At 40.1% G+C, this 14704-nt stretch overlaps 2 protein-coding genes across 3 annotated transcripts in view; one reads left to right on the forward strand and one right to left on the reverse strand.

Moving 5' to 3' along the window:
- The window catches only part of LOC107659969 (uncharacterized), a 49326-nt gene that overhangs the window by 25820 nt on the left and 8802 nt on the right, over positions 1 to 14704 (reverse strand). The gene's annotated exons all lie outside the window — the stretch shown is intronic.
- LOC107659968 (uncharacterized) lies at positions 2876 to 10823 on the forward strand. Of its 2 annotated transcripts, none has more exons than XM_016449101.1 (2): positions 2876 to 3460; positions 6749 to 10823. In XM_016449101.1, the coding sequence occupies exon 2, from the start codon at positions 7304 to 7306 to the stop codon at positions 9080 to 9082; it is 1779 nt and encodes a 592-aa protein (XP_016304587.1). In that variant the 5' UTR covers positions 2876 to 3460; positions 6749 to 7303; the 3' UTR covers positions 9083 to 10823. The 2 variants fall into 2 exon arrangements, with proteins under 2 accessions (XP_016304587.1, XP_016304588.1); XM_016449102.1 differs by having other exon boundaries at positions 2876 to 3288.

A 14704-nucleotide genomic window follows, 5' to 3' on the forward strand; every position in this document is an offset into this window, starting at 1 on the left:
AGACTCTCATTCTGACGGCACCCATTCACTGCAGAGGATCCACTGGTGAGCAAGTGATGTAATGCTAAATTTATCCAAATCTGTTGTAATGAAGAAAAAAAATCATCTACATCTTGGACCACCCGAGTATGAATACATTTTATCCATTTTACATTTTTGGGTGAACTGTTGCTTTAAAACACTTAACATGTCTCATGTTTTAAATATTACCATGTGGGGGCACTACCACACTTTGTTTATATATTTATTGGTTGGCTGTTGACTATGATGACGTAATAAAATGTGTGGTTTTATCCTGTACTTTAACTATACAAACTTTCCAATAAACAATGCGCACTTCTACAATATAAAGCTGGTCTTGATTTGTAAACACTGAGGTGTAATTTTTATTAGGCATTCTGCTTTTATGAATGAAGGTGTGGCAGGATTTCAAAATATTGTCCCCACTCATACCTACTAACATCTGCTCCCCTTAGATCTCAGATCTACTAGTGGACCGGCGAGTGTAGCTGCTTAGACAATACAGCTCCACAGAGGATGCCTACGCTGCTTCCTATTCCATGATCCACATTAGATAAACACACATAGGGTTCTTTGTCTCTCCCAGCACCCATCATCAACCCCTCTCTCTATCTGCAAGGAGGGAGGGGGAGGGAAAACCAGTTGCTAGGCAGGCAGCATAACGGTTGCCTAGGAAACTGTAGCAGACGCAGCTGTGAGTGAATGGGGGAGAAAGCGGAGCGGGAGGGAAAGGCAAGTTCAAGGCCAACACCCCCAGTCTGCGTAATGTCCGTCAGCACCGCAACAAATGAAAGGGAGCACACAGGCTGGCGGCAGAGGCCTAAAACCAAACTGACATGTCTCTTACCGTGACCCTCTTGATCCTAGCACTTCACTAGGATTCAATATTCTAGCGTGGTTTAAGACAAGGCAAAAGGTCACATTATAAAAATTGTTGCAGCTGGCTTGAGATTATTTGTGACACTGGTAAAAATAATACATACAGTTGAGTACTGTATCAAAAGGTTCTTAAGGAATAGTTCACCAAAAAATGAAAATTTGCTGAAAATGTACTCACCGTCAAATCATCCAAGATGTAGACGACTTTTTTTTTTTCTTTATTCAATGTTCAATATTTTTTCATGAGTTTCTTTTCGTCTTTCAAGATGTTTTTAACCTTAAACCATCGCTTCTGGCCAAAATATGAGTCCATAATCCATAATAACACTTTCTATAGTGGAAAAAATCCAACCTCTTATGTCCTCTCACATCAAACCTACCAAAACATTTGAACTGTTTTGGACTGTTTTCGCTTGTAAACGCTGCTAAATCTGTGCCTATTTCTCTCCCGATTCAGATAAGATTATTTTTTTTACCAATGGAGAAAGCGATATAATGCTTAGAGAGGACTTGTATTGTAACCAGGACCAATGGTTTGAAGTAAAAAAAAAAAATGGCTTGATGAATTTGTTTCTTACAAACATGCTGCTTTTTACTTCACAAGATGTTTATTGGTGGAATGGAGTTGTGTGGATTACTTGTTTGGACTCTCATTCTGACGGCACCCATTCACTGCAGAGGATCCATTGGTACGCAAAGTGATGTAATGCTACATTTCTCCAAACTTCTGAATGAAGAAACAACCTTGTCTACATCTTGGATGGTCTGAGGGTGATTCAATTTCAGCAAATTTTCATTTTTGGGTGAACCATTCCTTTAGGGATCACTGAGGTTCACATACAAATTTGTAATGAAAATAATTGTATGACCTACTTCCATTTAAATGTAATTTTCTTTGTAATTAATTTTCTTTGAACAAAGTTTCCCATGAAATTACCCGAGTCAAGTGCATTTACAAAGACATATTTAAGGTGATTACTTAATCAGGTATGTAAGGATTCAAACTGCAACCGGTTGGAATACCCTACAGTCGTTCTCGGAGAGATGACGTTACCAGTTTGTTTATGTATAATTAGCACCTTCTGGGAACTGTACTGTCATCCGTAACATTGTTCAGGTCAAGGAACATAAGAGTAAAACAGGAAGAACTACTGATTCGTGTTGTGTAATAATGACTTGGAAAAAAAAAAAACAGAGACACGTACACAAAACCCGAGATGTGAGCAAATGCTGCATTGAATATAAGAATAAAATGTTAAGAATGTAACTTGAACTTGGCTTCCTGTTCTGGGACTTTATCCTTGGCCTGTATCATGTTTTGAAAGAGGGTATGTACCAGACATTCATTCTTAAACAAGTTGTCCTGCCAGCAATGAATTGCATTTTTTTAGGCAACTGGAAATCACTATGCAGAACTAAATAAACGACAGCAGAATTATATTAAAGTTTATTTTAGATTCATCACTTATATTTCAGTACACATAATTCAGTGTTATATTAAATGTCTTTAACTACTATGTACCTCAAATGTATTAAAATGTGCATATTGCAAAAAAAACAACATACAACATACTGCTATAATATAATTATTAGACATATATATATATATATATATATATATATATATAAAATTACACTACTATAATACATATCCTCGAGATTAGAATTTTAATTTGCTAGTAATTTATTATTGTTATTATTATTAATAAAACCATTAACCCTGTAACTTTAAAAAAAAAAGCACAATTATCCCAACATATTAAAACGTTTGAGATGGAACAATGCAATTTAACAGCACTTAAATACATATTTTTTTCTGATAGAATGTTTAAAAGAAACGTAATTAAACTTTTCAGAATGGATGGTGAGATAGTTTGTAATCAACTGAGACTTTTCTTTGAGCCAAAGTGTCTTTTACGTAATTGTGAACATTTACGCAACACTTTAGCAGTCTCGTAACCTCCTTCTTCCAGAGAAGCTGAAGTGTTGTGTACACAGAGGCGTGTTGAAGCAACCGCACACTGCTGTCGCCGTATATATGATCGGTGGGTGTATGGGCTGAGTGTCGTTTTACTGAGTACGGGAGAGAAGAGCTTTTTTGACCACCTCCGTCCCCTCTTTGGTCATTTCGGCAGGGGCGGAGGCTTGTGTATCGTCATGATTAACAAAAGCGTGACTAGGAACCCAAAGCTCCGTGTTATGCAACCGCTGACCTACTAACACACATTCGAGGACGACGAGAGGAGCAAGTGTGTGTGTAGCTTACGTGTGTGTAAGAGACGAAAACTGGAGCAAAGCCTCCGACATAACACAAGGACGAAGAGGGAGGGAGAGATAGACGGCGAATAGCAGCACATTCAGGGAGTCGCATTAATCGACACAAAGCCGGTGAGTGGATCACGACCCACACGGGACATTTTTCAGCCCAGACTGAAGTTGTAAAAGGAAGAAAGACCAGAATCGGGACGAGAAACCGCATATAGAGGCACTGAGGAGCGATTTATTGAAGAATAAAAGAGGATCCTTGCGTTTAACGAAAGGAATGCGCTATTTCACTTCGGTGAGTTCAACTGCAGTCGGTTTATCATATCATATTTCATAATGCGTGCTGTATGTAGTGTTTTACAGAGCTTGTAGCAGGCTAAGCAGTTGTAGGCTAGGCTCTTACCTTGCAACGTGGTCAGGGCATGTTATTGTTCACATGGAAACGGACTCAGGGTCGGCATGACTCAAATGCGTCGCGGACTGATTAATTCTTTGGTTTTCAACGATTTTTTCTTTGTTTATTGTTGCATGCTGTAAACTGTAAGGTAGCAACATATCTCACATTGTGCATTGCATACATATTCACATTCAATGTCAAGGCGAGACGGTCGTGGCGTGGGGGAGGTGGTGATCATTACGAAATCCTAACGCACGAGTGGCTGTGGGGTCAGTTAATGTCTGTGCATTGCGGTGGCACCATTCCCCTTGCATTTCAATAGTAAGTTGCAAGTCGGCATTTCTACAAAGCATATGGTTGTAAAATAACGCGTGGCGACTTGCATCCCGATAGGATAATGCGTTCCGATGCCACGCGAGGTCTTGTTGGGTTGCACGATGTTCAGTGGCGAACAGAGACAGACCTTCTTCAGATGCGCGAGCTGTTAAATAAACACGTCACCACAGTTAATTAAATTCTTGTAATGTGAGTGCGTGTCTCGTAGGTTATTGTGCAGTGTGAAACGACGTAAAACTTTTGGTTGGAAAACAGAGAGGCATGTTTAGTCACAAGCAAGACTAGCAGACTATTGTGCGAATCCTTCAAATGTTTAATAATTTATCGTAACTCATTGTGATGCAATACTCATTGCATGCTTGGCTCATAAAGACTGACCTACTCCCAAACTAAGTACACTTTGCCCTTTAACAATTCCACCACTCCCTGTTCAGCAATGCCAGGAATCTGAAACTGCCTCACATTGCTCCCAAACTTCTCGCAATAATAATCATCAGTCTGAAACCCAAATGACATTCGTGCAATTGATTAGTTTATTCCTCCACAACATAATCTAATCTGAAGAGCATCCTAGTCTCTGACAACTTGGTGTGAACTCAATTTTCATAGACAGCTATCCTGATTTCAGCATTAATCCCTGTAATTAAGAGTCTAGCCAACACACTATCTCTGTCTTACTGGCCTACTTGGCCTTTAGGTTGGAAGGAAGACTGGAGGCATAACAGTTTTGCCTGCATGTGACTGGGTGAACACATGCAGGGAGGCTTCCAGTTGTAAACACTATCTATGTGGAATGGTGCATAACTGTGTGTTTGACTAGACCTCAAGCTCTTTTTTCTGAATTTTTTTTCCAAGAAACTTATTCTTGGAAGAGGAAATGTAAACAAGCTAAGGGAACTAATAACACAAATGTGCATGTGGTCAAAATATTTGTAGGACGGTTATGTCTTCCTCCTTATTCTTTGAAAATCATTACTATCCTAAGTCAGTAATCTACCATAAAATAAAGGTTTACAGACACTATATTTATAGGTGTCTGAACTTAGCTCAGCATGTCCTAAAATGATCCTTGACTGTGATAACAATCTGGCATTGAGCCACAACCTGCAATCTGAACTACGCAGTACCTTATGCTCTGATGAGTTGATATTACAAAAGCTGGAACACATCGGGCAATCATTGTGGTGTAAGAGCAGAATCCCTAATTTTGAAACCTTCCTCCTTTTCTCATTGCGTTTCAGGAAAATGCTAGTGCATTTGATGCGTATCAGTGCATCACTGGTGTGATTCATAGCCCAGTTTAATCTAATATTCTGATGCTGACGTATTCGCTCTTTTTTTGTACCTCTGCAGTGCTGGTAAATTCCTGTCTTGTCCCCCAATTGGAATCCTTAACTCCTCCCTCACCCAAGCACACTATTTTTGGTAGGCACTATAATTCCTCCCCACTTGCTCAGACGCACTCTCTCACAGACACCCACCCGCGCACGCACACACCGTTGCCGCCCCACTGACCTATTTTATAGCACGGCGTTGGACCAAGTGCGCGCACGCACCGTGTTTACGGAGCAGCCAGTTTCTAGGTCAGTGGGACACACACGCAACGTCCACCGCCCTCCCCCATGCTCTCGTTTGCGTTCCTATGGAAAAAAATGGCCATGCATGGACCAAATACTCTGTGCTTCCATGTTTTCAGGATGCTTGGTCCCCAAAGTGCTGTGAGCCTAACCACCATGGACAAAGTTACACAGAAATGTAGAAATACTACTAAAATTACTACTAAAGTAATACTCACTTGTGTGGTTGAAGAGAAGAGAAAATTAAATCGGGCTTAAACAAAACAGGCGTATGCAAAGTTCTATGTTTACTTTTGAGAACAATGGGCTGTTTATGTTGTACATTTTTGTTCCTCTTCCTCTTTTTAGTATTGAGCTATGAGAATGCCTGGTGTTGAGGTTGTGTTTTAGCGATGGTGCAATAGCTGTGTGTGGTTATGTAACATGAATTCAGATTCTCACGATAAGCTGCAAAAGCGGATGAGCTATTAAATCAAGGACCAAGTGCTAATAATAATAACCGCACAATAAGTCGTCAGTTAAAAAGTTAGTTGTGTACATTATGTACTCTTTATTTTTAGTAAACCAAATTTTCTTAGTTACACTGTCAATAAATTATGTTTGGATCACAAATAAATGATAAAAAAGAGAATGAGGGTGTTTCCGGATATTCCACACCTTTAGTTCTCTCCTGTGGTGCTTCCTTTGCCTGCAGTCCTGGCAGTCAGTCAGGTGTCTCTGATTATGTGACAGTGCAGTATCTTACGCAATAAGTGTCCTACTGCAGCACGGCGTGATCTCCTACTCGCTGTGCTACACTACTGTACTGACCTACATTTCTCTAGAGCTCGTAGGACAGAGGAGAAGCAGAACATTTCAGTTGCTGCCAAGATTGGAAATGGAACACTGGGACGTTTCCGAATTAATATAGAGAATACATTTTGCTATTGCATCTTTTGACATTCATCCATGGGATTTAACTATTTATCATCAAAGCTGCAACTTTTGAATGCAGATTGTAAGGGAAAGGTCTTCACAAAACCCTTAAATTAAGTTAACAAGTTAAATGTTTATTCTAATTTAAGGGATCTGAAGTAACTTCTTAACCACATACACAAACCCACAACAGCGTGAAAATAAGAAACAACAATGTCACCAGTGCGATAAAGTAGAACACTTTGGAAATAACATACTATTCATAATAACTTTATCCTGTTCGTTACCTTTAACTCTATGACATTTATTCATTCTTGTAGACATTTTCAGTAAACATCCTGTTTCATTGTCTTTACAGATCTGTTCATCAAAGACTGGGATAAAACACTGAGCTGAGACGGATCTGATATATGATCAACATCTTTCGGGGGTGCTTGGGAAAAAAAAAAAGTTTATTCTTCAACTGCAATCCCAGCCTACACTGCCACCTCACCCATCAAGAACAAGGAGCTTTGCCAAGTCAACAAATTAAACTGTCTAAATTAAGAAAGAACTGAAAGCAAGCTAAACAAACAAAAAAAAAGAAAACGACTATCCCTACTAAACTAAACTTGTAACACCTATCCAATGACGGTTGTTTTTGTTGCCTTTCATCTTTTTCTTATCTTTTTGACCAGTCTGGACACTTGAAAGGTTTGAAGACTGGTTAGAGTAGGAGGAAAAAGGCATCAATCAGAAATACGTACAGTTCCTCTTTGGAGGAAAAAACAGAACCTTGTACATCATTGTATATGCTGACAATTAAGTGTGTTTTTGAAGTGTTAATCAGAAAGAAATACTTTTCAGTATTAAAACATTAATTTTCAATGTCAACTGAGTGCCAGTTATACAAACTGGCCTTAACAGAACCACAATGGAAAGCCTAAATCTTCCTACCCAAAATAACGATTCCAGTTTGGAAACGTTAGAAACATTCTCAACCTACAGCGAGAGTTTACCATCACCCCAAATCACCAGCCCTCCTCGTCAAGGCCGACTAGTAAAACCAAAACCCAATATGACCTGTCGACGAAAGCGGGAGTTCATCTCAGATGAAAAGAAAGATGCATTCTACTGGGAAAAACGACGCAAGAATAACGAGGCTGCCAAAAGGTCAAGGGAGAAGCGCCGAATCAATGATATGGTGTTGGAGAACAGAGTAATGGCACTGAATGAGGAGAATGTGCGGCTGAAGACAGAACTCCTGCAATTGAAACTAAGATTTGGACTCATAAGCTCTGCCTCTTACATGGAGAAGACCCAGCAGATCAGCAATGGTTCAAAGGCAGCGACTAATGGAGCTAATGGTAACGGAGCAACTTCCGGAAATCCATATTACTCAAGCAGTGGATACTCCAGTGCTTCTCAGGTCATGATGAACTCTGATTCCTCAGAGGCTGAACAGCCAACCAGGAGTGAACGCCACACAACTTTACCCAAGTACTCCCCATGTAGATCACTGTCTGACATGTCTGATGGATCTTCACGGGACAGTCCTGAACCTATAAACTTTGACGTCAAACACGAGAGCTCTGGAATGGACATTAACAGGCTTGAGGCAAGTGTTCTTAATGGCATGTTCAATGGCCATCAAAGTCTTGGACGACTAGAGAATCATCAAGCGCAAGAAATGGAACAGCAAGAAGGTGTCAACAACCCAGCCCCCCTATCCGCCACGCCCCAAAGAAGTGTCATCCTCTTTCGTTCCGGAAGCAGCTCGTACCCTGTTGAGGACATGGAGCAGCAGGTGGCATCCCAAACACAACAGAATGGGCAAATCACTCATTTTACTCAAACAGGGTGCAATCTACCAATAAGACCTGATGGTTTAGAGACTCTTTCAGAGGTTGCACAGCAGCTTTCCAGGAGGTCTTTGGATTCCCCAAGCTATGAATTCACTAACGGCAAGGCAAATGCCAGGGAGAGCAGGCGGTTTGTCATACAGCAACAAGACCTGAGTGTTCAAGGACAATACAGAAGTCAGGTTCAAGAGGGCACTCCAAATTCTTTTGCCCCAGATTTGCTCAATGAGGCTGGAAAAGCCCACGCATACCAGCATTCCAATCCCTACCTCGGCACTCTGAACAAGGAGCCACCTGTGCTAACGTATGAAGGTTGCCCAAAAGCAGATGGCTTCTACCAAGAGCACTCCTCCTCAGGCAAGGACACCTCCTCTAGTGACGGAGACCCACGCAGCTCAGATAAGGAAGCCTCCACTGACGATGAATCTCCCTCATCCTCTTCTTCTGATACTGGTGGATATCACGCCATCCACCAGTCACCATCCTCACCCACCATGGTCGCCAGTGATGCTTACCAGTACGGAGACAACCAAGGTGAAATGAAAGGCACTGCTCTGCCACACAAGCTAAGGCTCAAGTATAGAGCACTATCTAATGGTGGGTCCCTAGACGTCCTGGCTACAACAGCTGCTACGTCACCTGATTCCGCTCTGCCTCAGCACCCATACCTGGCGCTAGCGCAGGTTAACCAGCAGCAAGGCAGCAGCTCTGGAAGCAAGGAAGGGGAGAGTGAGACAACAGATGAACTTTGCACACAACAGTCTCCTTACAGAGAGAAGGTAGAGGAATGGAAGGAAAGCGGGAAGAGGAGCTTAGGAGGACGAGGTAGCAGAAACAAGAAACATGACTGAAACTGGCACATCACATCCTTTAACAGAGTTAAGACAGGACATGATAAATGTCACCTTTACCATCTTATAGAAAGAAAAATGAAAATGGTACCAATTAATTGCATGAAAGTCTATTGCTTATACGTAACAACAACAAGAAAGAAACTCATTGTGTTCTTGGTCTGTTTTCTTATCAAGAGCGATTCTGTGACCTTTTAATGCAGCTCTGTTCTCTAACTCTTTCATAAGCACTTAGCTATAACTCGAAGAAGTTACGAAGAGGAAATTGAGCTCTTTCAAATTATATTTTTCCTCTTTCAAAAACCTACAGAACTCTGTATAGCAACCTTTGACTTCACCTTTGAATATTTACATATCTCTACCATGTTTCGTAGCTAAATTGATGGGTAGTCGCTGAACCCAAGTAGTTCATGGAGTTTAAGGCACAAGTCCTTTTCTCCCTATTGATTTCAGGAGGAAAAATCTCAACAGATTTATGCCCGTCTCTCTCCTCTGCCTTTGGACTTTAGCATTATTGAAGCACTTGGATTGTTATAATACTGTGACATGACTAAACATATCATATTTCAATATATTTTATGAAAAAAAAAATGACATGTCAATCTTTAAGAGTAGAAAAGTGGGAGAAATACTACGAACACTGTCTACTTATTACTGTTTGAATTCCTGTATAGTCCTTTCCGAATGTTCATATCTGATGCTTCCATTATATTTTTTAAATCATCGTATTTATGTCCCTGTATCACACCATTTGAGAGAATGTTCTCTTCATAGTGTTTTGGTCATTCATAGGTCAAGGTTAACCAGTGAAAAATCACATTTTTTACATCACATTACTATATTGCATCACTGTAAAGGAGCTAGATGGATAGACCCTCTCCCAAGGTCACTGTGACCAATCCTTTTTCGAAAAAGGCTACCTGACATTTAGTCAAATTAGAGTAAAAGCCCTTTCAGAAACATCAAGGCGGTCTCTTCCGAGGCCGAATTAATATGCGGACTGTATAAAGTGTAAGATATCATTACCATCTCAAGATGGTCGTGTCCTCTGTGGTCAGGTTTCAGAGACGCCTCACATGCTACCTCATGAGAAGAAACGGTTGAGGTTACGCAGAACTGAAGAGTTTCTCCTTTGGTGCATGTAGCCCATTGCATCATTATACCCATTAACTGTTGCGTATAAAAGTTAACACACAGTAAAATGCTGCAGCACACAACTAAGTGTTACCTAGACACAAATTCAGTCCCACTAGTTGTCTTTGTAGAATATACCACAGCTGAAAGCTGCTTCTGCACTGAATTTTTTTCATCCGATTTTATACAATCTGTGTTTATTGTTCCCAAACAGGTGCCTGGCACTGGCCATTATGTAAAAAGTGTACAGACAAATTCTCTCTTTTGAGTATTTTAAGTTTGTATCAAGTTTATTTTGGCATTCTATAATAATTATTATTATTATTAATATTGTATTTTATTTTATATTCCAATGCTATTATTCTTTTTGGGTTAATATTTCTTGTGTCTGTTGTCTGTTCACCTCAATGTGATACAGTACGTATATATTTTCATGTCCTGTTTGTCTATTTCACCTCTGTACCCTGGTGTATTGTGTGGTATTTACTGAAGTTTTAAGTAAAAAAAAAAGATGTTTGTTAAAAGAGGTGGGCGTACCTGTCAAGGTTCTCAGAATGACACTAAAGGAGTGGAAAGAAAAATAAAACACGTTGTATGTTGAATTTAAGTTGCCTAATGTTGTTTATACCGCTAAGCAACTCCCTCACAAGCCTTAATGCCTCGTAATAAAGTGTTACCATAAACAATACCAGCCTGCACTTGCTCAAGATTTTAAAACAGATCAACGGAAAAGCAAACAGATTTTATGGTTCCAGCTTCTGACTTTTCCTTTCCAATCTTAGCACTATAAACTAATTGAAACGAGAGCTCTGCAAATGCACAGGGACACTTTGTACTCCTGCAGGGCACAAGAGTCAACCAATATGATGTAACACTGGCCAAGTCACAGCACTTGTGTCACAGCCCAAAGACGGACACACACACACACACACACACACACACACACACACACGCACACACACACATCTGGCAGGCTGTGAACGAGTAGAAGTACACATAAAAAAGCCTTCATTTTCTCTCCTCCAAATATGCATTGATGGATTAATTTACCAATGTAATAAAAAATTCAACTGCAAATTAAATTTAAAGGAATAGGAGATAATTGGAAATGAACATGATGTAGCCAGTCACACTGTTCATTTGTCATGAAAATATACTAAAAGTACATGCACTAATTCAAAGAAGAAGAAAAAATAGACCAGAGCAGAAAACAAGTTATGTAACTGTTCTGATATCAACTGACATTATAAAAAGAATCGCTTGAAATGCAGGGCATAATCCAGTCTTTTCAACCCCTTGTTCCCAAGAAATTACATGTTGACTTTCACACCAATTCTCCACTAGATCTTTTCTGACACATTTTCAATCGTTAACGATTACCTGTCATTTATTTATTGCTCCTGGTAGACTGCCAGTTTGTTATATAACTTGCCCTGTCCGGCATTGAGTAATATGCATGGCACTTACACAACCTGCCGTACAACCTTCATCTGAAAGTACTACCTGTTCTACAATAATTCAACTACAACTGAACAGCCATATTTCAAAACAGACATCATCTGTTATGACTACATTCATTAAAAGGTGTCTAATTGTGTGTGTGTGTGTGTGTGTGTGTTGTTGATGACATCACATGAAAGCAAGCACCGAACTGTGCCGCACTACCGGTTGCTAGGGTAGCGAGAGCCGACGCAAGAACAAAAGCAAGGTGACTTTTAGCAAGAGCTGCAGTGCTTTGTTCTCTTCGCTGGTATTTTTTCACTCTATTTCCCTCTTTCCCCCATTCTTTTTTTTTTTTTTATTATTTGTTCGGAGTATGCGGAACCTTACGAAAGCAGGTCAGTGGAAAAGTAGGTCAGTGTGAAGGGGAGGAGAGGGATGAGAAAAGGGGAATTCAGAGAGTGAGGGTTGGAGAAGAGAGAGGGTGGAGGTGCAGATACGTCATTCAGCCTGCAGAGAGCTTAAAGAGGAGTAAGCAGAAAGCTGCATTGTGATCTCATTAATAACTGAACACTACACTCATCTGAGAACCTGAACACCATTCAACTCAATACTGATCAGCAAAAACACACATTTAAGTGCTGCTGCTGTGTAGCTGAGAAACGTCAAGAGTATTCTTTAATGGTTTGCAGCAGTGCTTGACTTCTAGTCCTTTAATGATTCATACACCTTATCTAAGGGAAACAGGGACTATTTGCATGTAAAATAATACATAATGCAAATAATATAGAAAGAAAAGAAGAAGAAATGATCATTAATGTTCAATTGCTCAGCACATTTCTTACACAAGTGCTTTGCACATTGGGGTCCAATTGCTTTGCTTTGCTACTGATCATATAATAATGCAACTTAAGTAAAAGGATTCATTTTAAAAACTCAGATTGGCTTAGTATTTGGTTTAGCCACACAAACTCCACAGGTTTGTGCAAAACCTGACGATCCATGTCCTACCATGACAACTCTCAGGGAGTTTAGGATGGTAATATACATGGCAATGTCAGTGTGTTTGGTCTTGGTGGAATAGATCTGCTATGCTGCTGCGGAGCAAGTACCGAGACTTGCTAATGCCAATACATCCATGACATGCTGCTGTGAGCATGCAAGAAATACTGCTACTGCTCATATAACACATATGAGACAACCCCATATAAGGCATACATGAAATTACCCCGTAGCTGATCTATACAGGTGGAGCTGGGGAAGGTGGAGGGTTTCTGAGGGGTGCTGCAACTGCTACAGCAAGCACTAGCCGAGTATTTGAATGTTTGAGCAGCAAGCTCATTGGCTGCTGATACAAAAAGAAGCAATCAGCTGCGCCATGTGAATAATGATGTAATTACGTCAGATTGAGTTAGACCCATCAGCCTGCGCCATCTAGAGTTTCATGACAGAACTTTGTATTTATCTGAGAATGTTTCAAAGAACATCTTGTGCTTCAAAGACAGCAAGAAAATCTGACCTTTTGTACAAAGGTTCACACAGTCAAATTTTTGATTGGTGACCTAGAAATAATGCAGTTTATATTTCTTATTCATTTTAGGGGTTTAACTCTTCTGTTTACTAAAACATTCATATTAGATTTTGAATCCCAGATTTTCAAAGTGCACTTAGACTTTTGGAGGCCACTATATATAAACGAAAGAGCAGAGGCAGGACAACTAGGAAAACTAGAACAGAAAAAGCAAGCAGAGAAAGGAAGGAGGAAAAGTTAAACGAGGAGAGGAAGAACAAGGAGGAAAAGAGGCCAGAGAGAGGAGTTGGAGTGGGAAGAGAAGAGGTTTTGTCTCTGAACATCTGCATGCTACATAACTCTGGTTACATAACAGAGCTGCCTAAGATGTAGGTCAAAAAACAGAGAGCGCAAACAAGTGTCTGAGCGTGTATGTGTGTCATGTGGAACAGTCATTATAATGTAATGATGTGCGTGCGTATAAGCAGGTTTATATCACATATGACGGCATCACAGGATGTGTACTAATAAGGGTATGTGTGAGTGTCTAATAAGTGTTGGTAAGATTTGAAAAGAGGCCGTGCGATTCACACAGGCAGATCAGTGAAAGGGCAGCAGAATGTAGGTCAGCCAGCCCTATACCCACACCTATGAACCTCTCAATTATGTTCTCTTATTCGCCCTTAGGTCATTCAACATTCTCTCACTGCCTTTATGCTCTCTTTCCTTTCTCTTTTTAGTAGTGCTTACTGGGACAATTTAGTAAGTATTTAATAAATAATTACTGACATTGTATACTTTGTACACTATTTTTTACCGTTCTTTCATTATTTTGAAATAAAAATAAAATAAAATCAATTGTTTGTATATTATATAAATATACAGTGGGTACGGAAAGTATTCAGACCCCCTTAAATTTTTCACTCTTTGTTATATTGCAGCCATTTGCTAAAATCATTTAAGTACATTTTTTTTCCTCATTAATGTACACACAGCACCCCATATTGACAGAAAAACACAGAATCGTTGACATTTTTGCAGATTTATTAAAAAAGAAAAACTGAAATATCACATGGTCCTAAGTATTCAGACCCTTTGCTCAGTATTTAGTAGAAGCACCCTTTTGATCTAATACAGCCATGAGTCTTTTTGGGAAAGATGCAACAAGTTTTTCACACCTGGATTTGGGGATCCTCTGCCATTCCTCCTTGCAGATCCTCTCCAGTTCTGTCAGGTTGGATGGTAAACGTTGGTGGACAGCCATTTTTAGGTCTCTCCAGAGATGCTCAATTGGGTTTAAGTCAGGGCTCTGGCTGGGCCATTCAAGAACAGTCACAGAGTTGTTGTGAAGCCACTCCTTCGTTATTTTAGCTGTGTGATTAGGGTCATTGTCTTGTTGGAAGGTAAACCTTCAGCCAAGTCTGAGGTCCTGAGCACTCTGGAGAAAGTTTTCGTCCAGGATATCCCTGTACTTGGCCGCATTCATCTTTCCCTCGATTGCAACCAGTCGTCCTGTCCCTGCAGCTGAAAAACACCCC

The sequence above is a fragment of the Sinocyclocheilus anshuiensis genome, unplaced genomic scaffold (genome assembly GCF_001515605.1).
Source record: "Sinocyclocheilus anshuiensis isolate Anshui unplaced genomic scaffold, SAMN03320099.WGS_v1.1 scaffold55, whole genome shotgun sequence".
Lineage (NCBI taxonomy): Eukaryota > Metazoa > Chordata > Actinopteri > Cypriniformes > Cyprinidae > Sinocyclocheilus > Sinocyclocheilus anshuiensis.

Coding starts and splice junctions, on each gene's coding strand:
- LOC107659968 (XM_016449101.1), top strand. CDS start 7,304: ATGGAAAGCCTAAATCTTCCTACCCAAAATAACGATTCCAGTTTGGAA.